This window comes from Centruroides sculpturatus, unplaced genomic scaffold (genome assembly GCF_000671375.1).
Source record: "Centruroides sculpturatus isolate CEXI.00-Female unplaced genomic scaffold, Cexi_2.0 scaffold447, whole genome shotgun sequence".
Taxonomy (NCBI): domain Eukaryota; kingdom Metazoa; phylum Arthropoda; class Arachnida; order Scorpiones; family Buthidae; genus Centruroides; species Centruroides sculpturatus.
The window spans coordinates 308029-324381 of record NW_019384728.1 but is presented as its reverse complement, the minus strand read 5'-3'; the positions used below and the strand labels follow the sequence as shown (position 1 = coordinate 324381).

At 29.7% G+C, this 16353-nt stretch overlaps 1 protein-coding gene across 1 annotated transcript in view; it reads right to left on the bottom strand.

Annotated features, from left to right (window-relative positions):
• The window catches only part of LOC111628160 (protein PAT1 homolog 1-like), a 28691-nt gene that overhangs the window by 3831 nt on the left and 8507 nt on the right, over window positions 1–16353 (bottom strand). Inside the window, exons 2-6 of the mRNA XM_023371902.1 lie at window positions 12793–12892; window positions 7312–7412; window positions 5885–5977; window positions 5411–5503; window positions 4318–4731 (exon numbers count right to left, since the gene is read on the bottom strand). Of these exons, the coding sequence (XP_023227670.1) occupies window positions 4318–4731; window positions 5411–5503; window positions 5885–5977; window positions 7312–7412; window positions 12793–12892 (801 nt within the window). The remainder of the gene's footprint in view (window positions 1–4317; window positions 4732–5410; window positions 5504–5884; window positions 5978–7311; window positions 7413–12792; window positions 12893–16353) is intronic.

Below are 16353 nucleotides of genomic sequence, written 5' to 3'. Positions count from 1 at the left end.
CAAAGTGCGAACACGTTTTTGCTCGGATTAAAATAATTAATTATAAAGTAGAGATTAAAATTCATTTTAAAACATACTTTTATATGAAATATTATTTTTTGTCAATGATTTAATTGAAATATACGCAGCAATAATCATGTTGCAGACAGAGTGAGAAATAAGTACACAACAATTCAAATAGGTGTGCATGCTTGCCTGCGCGGCACATAAATTCTCATGCGCGGCAACAATTTGAGCAGTGCGCGACCGCGCAGCTTAGAGGGAACATTGTTCATAATTGATAAAATTATACAGCAAATTTTTCCAAAAATAAAAAGAAGTATCTAATTAATCGAAAAAGAGTATTTATTAAAATGATAGTAAATTATATGTATAAATTATTAAAAGCGTAGACACCATATTAAGATCATTAATCAGAAGTGTTAAGTTATAATTAATAAATAATCTTAATAGACAAAACAATTTAAGAAATAGATCCAGGAAGAAAACTGTATGAAGAAAGGATTAAATTAAAATACTTTTTCCATTACACAACGGATTTTTTAGGTTCAACACACGCAATTAATTTTTCAACTAATTCTCTTCATAAAGCGAATTGTATTTCTTGTAAATTTGTTGTCGAATTTTTCACTGTTAATTTTCTTATTATTTTTTACATATGTTACTAATATTTATTTTTGTTCTTCGTTTATTTTTTAAAATAAAACATTAGAGGTTTTCATTTTGTTTCTGCATACTATATTGCTATAAGACAACTTTTAACTGTAGCACGTGTAAACTAATTCACGTTGATTTGTTTACAACTTGTTACAGTTAAGTTGATTGGTCGAATCATTATAGTCGCAAACCCAGATGCATTGTAAATAATCCCATCATGCTACACGACACACGGAACCAAGCGAGTATGACGTATTTCCGCTCGCCTTTTGAGTTCGCTCGAAAGGTCTAACTCGAGACTACCGACTATGTGAGTCATAGTAACACGTGTGAGTTCGATGACGTAAGTTCGAGTACAACATGAAAAACTCGAGACTAAGGGCCCAGGTGGGGGAGAGTACCACCCACAGTCATTCTAAGAAGTGAACTCTGACCTTAGGGTGTGACTATGCAGATGTGAGTGAGTGAGAATATGTGGTGAGAAGAGGCGAGACGCGATAAATATCAAAACCTGTCAGATATGTGCGAGAACCAGAAATTCGCTTTTGCTAGCGTTATTTCTCACTTCTCATTTGTGCATGGTTTTCCTTTGCGAAAACTAAATCACTCGCAACCTCTCGCTTGCTCTAAATTCGCGTCTGCATAGTCGTATCCTTAGGACTGAACACGTTTCTTCTATGTTAAATAAAATTTATAATCTAATTGACATGTAATGACATTAAAACAGTTTTATGTCATTACAAGTAAGTTTTTTTTAACATTACCTAGTATAGTAAAATCGTAGGATTGATAAAAATTTGACGTTATATTAGGGTTGTCGTTACATTCATCATTATAATCAGGATAAACTGTATATTGTTTGTGCAAAATAAAAAAAAGTAATTTTGGATGATACAATAGCCATGATTATTTTTTTCAAAAACAGGAACTTTTCATTATGCATCAACAAAAATTCAACCTGGGCCAACACGCAACAGAGATATTTTGAAATTAGATAGGTTAATTTCATCAAAGATGCATCGTGGATGATCTCATGGTTGTGGCCAACGAAGTTTGAACAATCGCATCCAAAAGCAGCGATATCAAAGAAGATAGGAGAATGAGAATGAGACTTGCCTTGAGCATCAAAGTGATTCTGTCTCCGAGACATAGTCTTGTCCCAAATACAGTTTTGCCGTTTTACTTGTTTGTTTATATATTTAAAATTTTTATTTCAAAAATATTCTATACACTGGAATTCCAAAGAAAATATGACATGGCACAAGATTTTTGCAAGATTTAAACATCTTGCAAAAATCTTGTGCCATGTCATATTTTAAATGTTCTATATTACAATTTTGTAATAATTCTATCCTTGTACTTTATATAAAGTATTTTATTTCTAATACAGTTGACATTTTAAATTTGATTTTTTAAATATTTAAACTAGAAAATATCCAGGTTATGTACTTGGAATTAAACTGAACAAAAATGATCTTGTTTCTCAAGATTTAAAAAGATACATAATATATCAAAAACTATTAAGAAAATTACTATTTGCAAAATATTTAATAAACTCAGAATGGGGTCTATATATATAAGAATTAATTCAACCAGCCGACTGAAATTAAAATGTTCCTTACTCTAATAGACAGTCTGAAATCAGGTTTGAAATATCAAATCTCTTAGTCACCAAGAGAATGCTAAACTTCAAAGAACAATTTCAGATGTAACGTACGAGGGCTGTTCGGAAAGTTTGCGGCCTCACATAGAAAAACAAACAAAATAATGTTAAAACTTTTTTTATTTTTCAATGTAATCTTCTCTGTTAGCAATGCACTTATTCCAGCGATGTTCTAGCTTTTTTATGCCATCACAATAGGTCGATTTGTCAAGGTGTGCAAAATACTCGTTCACTTCAGAGATGACTTCGTCATTTGAGTGGAATCTCTTTCCAGCCAAGAATTTTTTTAGGTTTGGAAAAAGGTGGAAGTCACTGGGGGCCAAATCAGGTGAGTACGGTGGATGTGGAACTAATTGGAAGCGAAGTTCGTTTATCTTTTGTTCAGTGATTCTGGCGGAATGTGCAGGTGCATTATCGTGGTGGAACAGAACTTTTTTCTTCTTCAAGTGTGGCCTCTTTTCTTCGATTTCTTTCTTCAGTTTTTCCAAAAGTTCACAGTAATAGACAGCATTAATGGTCTTTCCTCTTTCTAGGTAGTCAATAAAGATGATGCCTTTAGCATCCCAAAAAACCGAGGCCATCACTTTACCCGCTGATGGAACTGTCTTTGCCTTCTTTGGTGGTGGCGAACTGTGGTGTTTCCATTGCTTCGACTGTTCTTTTGTTTCAGGAGTGTAGTAATGGATCCACGTTTCGTCAGTAGTCACAAACCGACGCAAGAAATCCTGTGGGTTTTTCTGGTAGAAGTCCAAACACTCCTTTGACATCAAAGTGCGAACACGTTTTTGCTCGGCGGTCAGCAGATGCGGCACCCACCTTGCTGAGACCTTCGTCATACCCAAATCTTCGGTTAGGATGTGGTGCACTCGGTCGACAGAGATGCCTGTTGTCTCAGCTATCTCACGCGTTTTCAAACGGCGATCTGCTAATACCAAATCGTGAACTTTGTCGATGTTTTCTTCAGTGACAGCAGTTGACGGCCGTCCGCTGCGAGGGTCATCTTCCACACTTTCTCTGCCAGATTTAAAAAGGGCTGTCCATTTTTTCACAGTGGTGTACGAAGGAGCAGACTCTCCTAAAACTTCATCCATGTCAGCTTTGATTTGAGATGGGGTCAACCCTTTTTTCGTCAGGTATTTTATGACCGCACGAGTCTCCGTCTTCTCCATTTTTGACAAAGCATGTGCACACTGACTATCTGCTAAGCTGTCGTGGCAAAACTTTTTGACAAATCAAGCGGAAATTGGTATCGTATCTTTAGCAAAGATGGCTGAATTATTCCCGCCAAAAATTAAATTGATCGCAGCGCCGCATATAGGCAAGGCCGCGAACTTTCCGAACAGCCCTCGTATGCAAATACTGCATTTACAGTCTTAATCTGTTAAAATCAGTCACTCCAACTTTGTCACTGATTATTACTAGTTGAAAATGTGAAATATGATTTTGATGAAAAAAGTAACTGACTGTAAAATGGAGATGTTTAGAATGAAACAATAATGTTAACAAAAATCTTATGGTCTCCATAAGAGGAATCAAGCAAGAAAATGCTTTTCCTTTTTATTTATTAAGGCATGTGAATTTTGATAAAACTGTTTTTACACTAAATCAAGTGAAGTAATTTTCTGTAAAAAAATTTCAATAAGAAAATTTAGTTAGAAACTCACAATTTTGTAATTGTTATAATTCTTGTTTTTGTCATTAAAATCCATAGTTCTTTATAAATAACATCTTCGAAATTTCATAAGTAAAAAATATCTTATATATTAATGCTTAACGTCTAAACTTTCATATTTACATTTAATGTTTTAAAACTTTTAATTATAATCTCACTATGTCAATTCTTGACTAAGAATATATTACACTTCAATCTTATTTTCCTTAATAAAAAAGCATTTAAATTAAAGCTCTTTACAATAAACATTTAGTTTTATTTCAATGGATTAATGTATAATTATAAAATATTTAAATAATAATAGTAATAATAATATTTAACAAACCTGTGGTGGTGTTCCAATAGGAGGTTGAATTGATCTCTTGCTTGGTGGACTCCCTTGATTATTTCTGTATAAATGTGATTCTAAGTCAATGGTTTGGGCTCTTGGCTTTGAAAAAATACTCTTTTCTACTTCATCCACAGTTCTAACATAATTTATGGGTAACGATGATGAATATGACCAATTCTCCTTTCTGTCTTCCAGAGAATCATTATTTGTAAATGCCCAATTATGTGCAATAGAATCAACAATATTACCCTGTGTTTTATTTTGCTGATTAAATATTGACTGAATATTGTTAATTGATGTAATTTTATGAGTTTCATTTTTGTTATTAAGAAAATCTCTCTCTAAATCCTCTAATCTATGAACATTGGAGATGAAGGGAGAAAATGGAACTTCATTAAATGAGGTTTCCTAAAAAAAATCAAACCAATAACTTACGAAATTATTAAAAATTGAAATTATATAACATATTAATATGATTTAAGGAATATATAGAAAGTTTAAAACTTTTTCAAAAAATATAAACAGTTTCATTACAACATTTTTTCATTATTTTTTTTAACATTCATTCCTGATAAGATTCAACAGAGAATACTAAATTTCAACGGTTCTTTTCCAATAAGTACCTTACAGGAATTTTACTTGAAATTTTTTCTATAATACATTTTAACTGCCACATGGACCTGCCAACAAGCACTGATGGATTATGGCAACTTTTTCAAATTGCTGATATTAAAAGTAGTGTCTAACTTTATATTGAAGGCAAATCTAGTTTAAATATGCATGTTCAGATAATTAGATCAAAAAACAAAATGAAACAAGGATTTTGTTTACTTGTTCTTTTTATTTTCTATAAACTTAAAAGAAATTTTGTAATAATGTGTTTTATTTACATAGATATATTTATACTATAAATAATTTTATAATAAAAAAAAAAATTAAAATATTTTATCATTTTAGCTCCCTAATATTTAAAATATAACTGTTTACTTATTATCTCAGGAATTTAATAGAAGTTGAGCAAATATGAAAGTTTATACTATATAGTTTGACTTTTTAAACTTTAATTATTTTAAATATTTGTTATTACCTTAATCTGAGGACGGCCACATGTCATTATAGCAGGGTCATCTAAATCATCCAGGCCCAACTGAGAGATACTCTTCTCCACAACAGACTGAAGAGAGAAAAATAAAATTTGTTCATATTACTTTAAATTTTATAATAATATACAAACTGTACAAATATAGTATATTCATGGACAATAAACGACAACAACAAAATTATTCAGAATTGTTGAATAATTGTGTGGCTATTCTATACTAACTCTTTAAACATGAAATTGGCCAAAGTTGGCTTAATCTATATGAGATAAAATCAGCTGAAGAAATAATGATGGATGAATCAAACTGGCTCAATAATNACATCTGTATTTGATCCCTCCCTAATATTTAAAATATAACTGTTTACTTATTATCTCAGGAATTTAATAGAAGTTGAGCAAATATGAAAGTTTATACTATATAGTTTGACTTTTTAAACTTTAATTATTTTAAATATTTGTTATTACCTTAATCTGAGGACGGCCACATGTCATTATAGCAGGGTCATCTAAATCATCCAGGCCCAACTGAGAGATACTCTTCTCCACAACAGACTGAAGAGAGAAAAATAAAATTTGTTCATATTACTTTAAATTTTATAATAATATACAAACTGTACAAATATAGTATATTCATGGACAATAAACGACAACAACAAAATTATTCAGAATTGTTGAATAATTGTGTGGCTATTCTATACTAACTCTTTAAACATGAAATTGGCCAAAGTTGGCTTAATCTATATGAGATAAAATCAGCTGAAGAAATAATGATGGATGAATCAAACTGGCTCAATAATTGAAATCTAAAAGCATTAAATGGCAGACAATTTCCACAACTACCATTATATGGTCAAAGAATCATTGTAGAGGATTAAAGTGAATAATGTGAGACAGCTAATTTATATTTTAATTCAAAAATATCTTTATTCAGTTTAGCAATTCACCAGTTCATTTGGGTGTGATATCACTAATGAAGGATTTGATAGCAGAAATGAAAAGGGAGCCTGTATTTGTATTCCATAACTGCTTTTGAAAGTTGCAAAACTATGGGAATAGTTGTTGATTAGTAAATGAAGCTATTTTTGAAATAAACTAACTCAAATTTATATTATAGCTAATAAGTTTTTTAAATATGTATATTTGTCATATTTTTTGATCACATCTTGTATATTAAATTTTATAATTTCAAAAACTCATACTGACAAAAAAATCTGTTAAGACATTGAAAATGTTTAACCTAAGTATTTTCTAAAAAACACTAAGCAACAAAAGTAATACAGATTGTTATATAAATGTCTACTAGGACAGATCTTATTAATAGGACTTATTGTACTGGTGTTTGGTTTTTGCAATTTCAGTTCCTTTGGTGAAAAACCAGGTGAACAATATTGTTTTCTCTAAATAAGTTTTCCTCAATTGCAAAAACTGAACACCAGTACAATAAGTCCTATTAATAAGATTTGTCCCATTAGACATTTATATAACAAACTGTATAAAATAAGGACATAAAGGCATATGAATTAAGAGAAGTAATACTTTTTTTTGTAAATAAAAAAATTTATTGGATTTATCTAAATTAAGTATGCTAATTTCAACTCTAAACTTTGATTTTAATTTCTAATTGCTATTAACAAAACTTAATAAAACTGATGATTAAAAATCTCTCTCCAAAAACTTAATTTCAAACTATGATGCATCATAGAATTGGTGGTCTTTTAGAATTGAGAAAGTAAGGTATATATCCTAATAAATAAAAACATTTTGTCTGTTTTCAACTATTGAATTAATTTATATCAACACAAAATATCTATATAAATGCAACATGAAATTGATTAAATTTACACATTTCATAAAAATTAAGCATATTTTAATTAAAAGCAACTTACATGTGGATCTTCTCCATTATAATCATCATTCTCATCATTATCTAACAATTTCATATCAAGCTTGGCCAATTTTTCATGATTTTCTTCCCAGTCATCCCCATCTGACAAACAAAAACATTTATTAAAGTTTTCAAATGCAGTGATTGCAAATTATTTTTTGTGAGTATATTTATATTATTCAAAAAGAACCATGTGATTCACTTTCAATTTTTCAAATGTTTAAAAAGCTGTCTTTAAAATGTTAAGAACAATGTCCACTCTTTAAGAAATTATTTTTATTACAGTCATTGTAATTATTTCTTGATTATTATTATTTTTGTTTTGTTATTTTGAATTTATGTCAATTTGTTTTTGTTATTATTACATTAGTATCACAATTTTCTACATTATTTTTAATAAATTACTTTATTAGGTAACCAAGTAAATTTTTAAGTTTATGTTTATAAATAAAATAATGTTTAGAACTCTTTTTACAAGACTGCTTATACTTAATGTTATTTTGAAAATAATGAAAATATTTAAAATTTTTTTGTTTCATTTTACTTTGTTTATAAAGTTGCATAATAAAAGCTTTAAATAGAGTTGTAATTAAAGTCAAGAAATATTAACATCAGAAATTTATTAAAAATGTGAAAATTTAATAGAAGAAAGAGTGAGGCAAGTACAAAAGTATTTCTTGTACATGATATTATTCATGTGAAATAAATCATGAGGAAATTCAATTATAACAAAATTTATAGTGTATAACATAGTGTATAAAATATGAGTTTATATTCATTATTGTCACAAATTAACTAAACATCAATTTGGATGTTCGTATTATATATATAAACTATAAAAAGTTGCAATTAATAAATACAGTAATACCCCAAACTTACGCGATAGGTGGGACTGAGCGATAACCACGTAAGTCGAATTCGCATAAGTCGGGGTATAATTTCGCATATAAATACATACAAATAATTTTTAATTGGGGCCGAAGACTAAAGAAAAATTTAATTTAGAAAAAAATGATTAATAAAATCTTAGATAATACATGTGTAGCCTATAAGAAATTATATTATTATACAATTTTTCACATTTACTTGATTATCACACCGTAATTTTAACATTGTTTCCATCTCAGGGATAATACAGTGATGTTTACAAATGATGCTTGAATTTAAAGATTGAGCATTTTTTACAACTTTGTGAATTCTTTCTTTAACTTTTATAATTGTTCTGACCACCGATTCCGGTAGATCAAACTTCTTTGCCAATTCACAAATTTTCATTTTTGTATCGAAGTCTTTAATAATTACATCCCAAAGATAAAGTTTTTCTTTTCTTGTCTGATGCAGGAGAATCAGTTCTACTTTGTTTGGATGACATAGTAGAGTTTCTCGAGTCTCCGTAGATATAACAAACACAGAAATAAATAACACAAAATAAATTGTAGCTATATGTCGATTCCGCACGACACATCCGAACATGTAAGCCAAACAATAGTGTGGGAGGAGTGAGTAATTGAGAGTTGCGTGGCGCTCAAACAAAAGACGAATCGACGAGATTTGAAAATCACATAACTCCGGGTTCGCGTAAGTCGGGGTATTACTGTAATCTAAAACNAAGTGTCTCCTCGTGAGCCTATAACACTGGGGGAACTTCTTGCACACTTAAGTATCCAGGATTTTGAGAACTTGGATGCTGTTAAACCCATATTATGAGGATTAAGACACGTGCCCTCAGAATGCTACTGAATTATCTTAGAATTACTTTAGTTAGCTAACCGTATCAATTATTTGCTGTGGTATCTGTCTAGGGGATGCTGCAACACTATAAGCACCCTCCTAGATTCAACGTACTTGAATTATTTCTTACCTATAATTCATATAAATTCTACTTTAACATTCAATAAATCTACAATATTACACATAAATTTCTAAAATAATAAACAAATATATTATAGAAAAAAAAAGTATAAATTCACCTTAGAGGAATATTTCACATACTTTAATAGAGAATTATGTTCAATATGTTGATTGAAATTTCGCATAATATAATAAATCATGTCATACATTACTCATTTTTAAAGCAGAAGTTTATGGGTTTGAGTACGACGCCGACGACGTTTTACGCCATTATTATTACATAAATTGATATTCTATAAACGTATACAGCAATTTTGAAAGGAATTTAAAATATATATATATATATTGGCCCTATACTCTGGTATATATATATTTTAAAATCTATAATTTCGAACCCAAAAGAGCAGAAAAGATAAAGCATACAAAAGTAGCAATAAAATATATGTCACGCTTCTGTGCAAACGATAAAAACTCTGTTAGAAGGAAATCTTTTATTTCTACATCACAGACCATTCTGGGGTTTTTTTTGTGATTTATGATTCTTTCTCTTCTCAACCTACTAAAGTCTCGTACATAAATTACTTGTCTTTTCTTCTCTCGCTAGATTTTTTATAGCCTTCTACAACAATATTTTATTATCAATGAAGTTAGTAAGGAATATTTCTTCTTCCCCCCTCTTCCCTGACGAAGAAAAAAAAATATATATATATAGAAAAAAATAAATGGAAAAGTATAAAAATGCCTGTAGCTCTCCACTTTACCATCGAATAATGTACGATGAACGTCTTGTTAAATCATCTAAAATATGAAAGAATTCGGTATAAACGTTTAATGTCTTCAACAAAATGAACAAAACTCTATAAAATTTTCACTTGATAAATAGAAATTTACTATACAACTGTACACTTCAACACTAATATTGATTTTTTTTCACCTATTTTTTCATTATTAAAAATTATATTAGTATCATTAAAGAATGTATCAAAAATGTCTCTTGATTTGTGTGTAGAAGAATGTTCTGTAATTTTTGTAATTTCTTACAGAAATTACAAAAATTAAGACTTAAAAATTTCACACGATGTCAGTGCATAATTACAGGCAGGCAGTGAACTAAACTGTATATGTGATCTCATGTGATGTAATGTGATCTTGTCTCTTCCTGCCAAGAATGGCATTCTGTAGGATCAAAGTTTCTGTTATGTAACTTAAATAATATAATTTACTAGTTTTATCTTTATCTAATTTGTAATAAAGTGTATTACAAAAATTAAAAGCCTAAAGAATTCATTTAACGATTTTCAAAGATTTCTCACTGATAAATAATGAAAATTAACTTTATAGTGCAATGCAAATGCAAAGCCAATAAGTTATAAAAAGGCTGTGAATTTATTTAGTAAGTATTCATATTTTTCTAAATAATTTCCACTGAGTGACGAAAATCACAAATCATAATTATATGTTGTATTTGCAGTTGCATCACATATCATAAGTTGCATTTGCACTGCACTATAAAGTTAATTTTTACTATTTTTACTTTGAAAAGTACAGAACATTATACATTTTACCAAAAGATTTTTGATGCATGAAATGATTTAATTATGTCTTTCTTTACTAATGAGAACTGGATACATATAAACTATAAAATAACCTTTTTAATATCTTAATTCTCCAGTACAAAACAAAACTGACTAATGTTTTCAAGCTAATGCTAAGATCTTTATCAAGTCAATTAACATTCCAATATTCAGAATGCAAATCAAACAATGACATATTACAAAACTAACAAGAAAAATTTTTAAATAAATAATTACTGTGAAATTTCATGCCTGCAATATAGAGGCGTGAAATTTCATGCCTGCAATATAGAGGCGTGAAATTTCATGCCTGCAATATAGAGGCGTGAAATTTCAAACATATCATTGATGCAGAAAGTGATCCAGTTGAAGAAGAATACATAGATAAGCTACAGACAAGAGTCTTCAATTTACACAGACTGCTCTTGCTAGAAGGTTAAATNAATAAATAATTAGCGTGAAATTTCATGCCTGCAATATAGAGGCGTGAAATTTCAAACATATCATTGATGCAGAAAGTGATCCAGTTGAAGAAGAATACATAGATAAGCTACAGACAAGAGTCTTCAATTTACACAGACTGCTCTTGCTAGAAGGTTAAATTTGGCAGAGCTGTGGTCCCATCCCCAGATATTCCAAGATAGTTTGCTTTTGCTAAAATATATAAACTGGAGTAATTTAAGACCTGTGGTAGACAAATCATGATCCTCTAATAGCTTGTTAAAAAATTCAACACACGATATGCTTGCCATCCATTTTAAGAATTATAAATACATGGTGAATAATTCTACAGAGCTGGTCAAAGCATTCAAACATATCCATATAACTAGTAATGCTAGTTATATGGATATGTATGGATATAATTAGTGATGCTCATATAACAGTTTTCGACTTTGCAGCTTTATACACTTCCATCAAATTACAATCAGGCTTCTTTGTTCTCCAGGATTAGTTGTTACAGAAGTATAGAGATTGTATATACCACCAGCAGGTCCTAGAACTAGCATGTTTATTGTGTTACTTCTCATTTTTTTGAATTATCATCACTTACATACAAAAGAGAAGAGTTCCTATGGGAAGCCCCCTTTCAAGTGACCTTTGCAAAATGGCTGTATGCCTTTTAGAGAAGAACATTTTAAAGTTGTTCCTTTCAATGATAATCACATACAAAAGATATGCTGATGATATTGATTACTGGAAAGACAAGCCCAAAATTGATAACTTCTTACAGTGTATGAATAATAATCCATATGGGCTCACACTCCAGTTAGACCAGGCAAGACCCAGTGTCATTTTTTAATCTCAATATGCATGTTAAAAACAAACATATATACTAATTTTCACTATAAGCTAAGTCACACATTTATCCCAGCAAACGCTGTAGACCTGTTCATGTATAAAATAGCTGCTTTCAGAGCCTTACAACTAGAGCTTTTATGCATTGCCCATATTTAAATGAAACATTAAAAGAACTGAAACATTTGGAACAAGTTGCTACAATTTATGGTTACAAAGGGTTGATTTAGCCAAGGAATTGGCAAGGCACAAACAAACGCACAGTTTTCCCATCCAACCACATATACATCTGTTATAGACAATGTAACACACTCCAACAACCCTACAGTATGTGCATCTTGATTTTGATCATGACATGTACTATACAAAATTAGCTGCTAAAAGAGCTGGTTTGGTATACAGGCATAATCTCACTGTTTACAAACTACTTTTTCAATGGAAAAGATGCAGTCAACAAAGAGAATACAAGGGGTATACAAAGTTCCTATAAGGGATAACCAATTCAATAAAGATCTTGAATACATAGAATCTACTAAATCTCTTTGTAAGCAACCAGCTGAACATATGTTTTTGTTAGTAATTCAAATCTATCACAAGAATTAAGATATTAAAAGGATTATTTTACAATGATTTAATTATAAAAATGAATATTTAGTAATGTTTCTACAACCATGAAACATTACCAAAAATATTTATATATTACTTGATAAAAACCTGCTTTAATACATAAAAATAATTTAACAATTTCAGTAGTAAATTACCTGCAACATCTCCAAAGGTTTCATCATTCAAAGCATCATATTCATCTTCATCTACTTCAGCTGTCAAGAGGAGTTCATCTTGTTTATCTGCTCCAAGTGCCTGCATTAAATAATGTATATAAAATATCAAACTATAAAAGAATAACTATTATCATTTGAATTAACAATCTAAATTTTTTTCATTTTTATTATAAAGATAATTTATTATAGAAACATGTTTAACATTTTAGTTAATTTTTCACAACAAAAATAACTTAATGAAATAATTAAAATGAAAATAAAAGATTACTCGATGTTTTATAAAATCAGTTATTTAAGAAAATGTAGCTATATGTTTATTAATTTATTGGAGAATATTTTATTAAATGCCTAAGAAAATAACACTGCCAATCATTATATTCACTTAATGTTTAAAAAATTATACAATAATAATAAAATTAAATTTTTCATAATTTAAAATTGCTCAATAAAGTCATGAGATTGACAAAAAATAAAACATGTCAAATTAATAAAAATGAAATTTATAGCAGCAATGGGGCCTTAACCACCTCAACGTGTATCTCTAGGGACTCTGGTCCTAATCCAGGTTAGGATCTCCAGAAATTTTTCATAGTCAATCTGTCCTGGATACATCAAGTCCTATATGATTATAACACTTACGTGTTGTGGTGTTACAGGAGTGTAACGCCACAACATGTAAGTGTTGTAACACATCATGTAATAACAAAACATGTAACAATCATATAATAAACTTTGGTGTGAAGTGACATTGTATTATATCAAGTCCTATCTCTCACCACCAACTGTTCCCTTCAAGGATATTGCTGAACCCATAATTAATATAGAAAACAGGTTCTCTTGGTGCCCAAAGGGAATCTTTTGCAGAAAGAATTACTAATTTAAGCTTCCTGTAACATGGAGAACAGTCAAATACCAAAAGCACAAAATATACCAAAAAATTGGCCAAACCCAGCTTAAAAAAAATGCAAAGCAAAAGTACTGGTTTGGGGACAGGAACACAACTTGAATTGCAGAAAATGATGAAAATCAGTGTTGTGGAGTTGGATGTTTTTGGGCGAGTCGGTAAAATTCAACAAAGGAGACTCTAACCTCAAAGTTTATTATTGGTAAAATGTGAAGAAAAATTAATTAGTATCTAAAGAAATTTCTTAGAAAATGGACATTTTGATAAATTTAGATATCAATACGACATTAACCCATAAAGGTTGTTTCATAGCAAAATATTATGCATATCTCACATGACATGCTCTATACTTTCAGAAAATAGCTTTTATTAATTAAAGACTCATCAGTGGTCAAGTGGATAAAACTACTGAAGTTAGTCATGTGATAATTTTTTGTAATAATTTTTTTGTAAATTGTTGATTTCTAAAACAAAAACAGAAATACAGTAATGTCAAAAATCCAGATATTAAAAAATAAATATTAATCTTTTCACCGGTAACTTTGTTGTTGACATTCTTTCAGCCTATGTTCTTTTGGCCTTACATTGTCGATATTCTAATACTCATTCAGACGTTGCAATTTTTTAATTTTGAAATCATGATTAATGTATTTTTTTGTTTAAATATAGTGATTCTATAAATAATATTGTAAATATTTGTAAGTATTCCTACATTTCTTGTGAAATACCAGCTTGAACTAGAAAACCTAAGCAATATACAGTTTAACCCAATTATAATGTCATTGAATGTAACGACAACCCTAATATAATGTCAAATTTTTATCGGTCCCATGATTTTACTATACTAGATAATGTTAAAAAACCTACTTGTAACGACACCGTATTGTCATATTTGAAGCATTCCCAAATTTACAAAATTAGATTACAAATTTTATTTAACATAGAAGAAACTGTGTGTTCAGTCCTAAGGGTGCGACTATGCAGACGCGAATTTAGAGCGAGCGAGAGGTTGCGAGCGATTTAGTTTTCGCAAAAGAAAACCATGCACAAACGAGAAGCGAGAAATAACGCTGGCGAGAGCGAATTTCTGGTTCTCGCACATATCTGACAGGTTTTGATATTTATCGCTTCTCACCACATATTCTCGCTCGCTTGGAAAATTCGCTCGCTCGCGTCTGCATAGTCGCACCCTAAGGTCAGAGTTCACTTCTTAGAATGACTGTGGGTGGTATTCTCCCCCACCTGACTTCGATGGGGTGAGGTGCCTGTTTTGCCATTTTCTATTTTATTTTGACTCTGTTCTCTGTCCCTTGACTATCTACAAATCTGGATTTTTTATGCACAAATGATTTGGGCACCTAATACTCTGTGCCAAATATCAACTCTTGACATGTACTCCTTCATACCTCAGTAGCAAACCAGCAGTACAATTTTATAAACAAGACAGTCTTGTCAATAAATAAAACTTTTCTTACAAGAATAAGTTAAATATTCATAAATAATAATTTTATTGAGCACTAAAGTAAGATGAAATGACAAGATGTCAACTGTTTGACATATGATGTTCATTCCTCTTTAATACATGATTCATGTATTAAATATGAATTATTACTTACAAATCTAGAAAATAATTAAAAAAGTTTTATTTTTAAAAAAAATCAAATCTATGATTTTCCATAGCTTTTTTCCTTTTTGCAAACTTAATTTAAGTTTTGGCATTTTAACTGTGTATAAGATATACCAGTACTTTTCATAATGATGATGATGATATAATTTAAAATTACTTTGTCGAAACAGTGTCTTCTTCTTCTTGTTTCTTCTAATTCAATGTCACGACTTGGTAAATTTACCAAGTCGTGACATTGAATTAAAATTACTTATTTCACAATACAAAAAATTATTTTAAAATGTTCAATTTTGTAAGTAAATTCTTTTAAATATATTTTATTTTAAGAAATACAGTTATCTCTTGTACAACATGGCACTTCTACAACACTGTTGGAAAATTCAGGATATCCTCTGTACAACACAGTTTCTGGTTTTGCTCTAATATAGTATGAGAATTTGAAAAATCATCCATACTAAGTTTTACAATTTTTAAGAGCAAACTCCATTATTTGATATTTTTTTATTCAAGTAAGTATATGTGTTGTCTCAAATTTGCTCATAGATTTTACAATATTGAAATTTTTGGGTTGTTTTCTGCTTTTTGCCAGGTTTATTTTAATGAAAACTGACAGTAAAATTTTTTTATCTTCCTTATCCAAGCTTTCCTAACAACCAGGTATTGTTGACATTGCTTTCAGACATTAGCATTTAAGACTAACTGTATTTTCGTTTTACAGATCAATCTTCATATTTAGTAAAGTTTATTAAAACATGCTTAGGTAAGTGGTGTTAAACTTTTTTTTTAACTGTAGGTAAGTGATCATTTGTAAAATGATGAACGAAATACAGCAGTATTTCGTTCATCATTTCTAACTCAAACAAATTCTGGAGAAAACTATTTGAACTATTAAAACTTGAACTATTTCTAACTCAAACAAATTCTAGAGAAAAATTGCTCAGTACTTCACTGAACGAAGGAAGGCTACTAGAATAAATTTTCAATTAATAATATATAATATATATATATA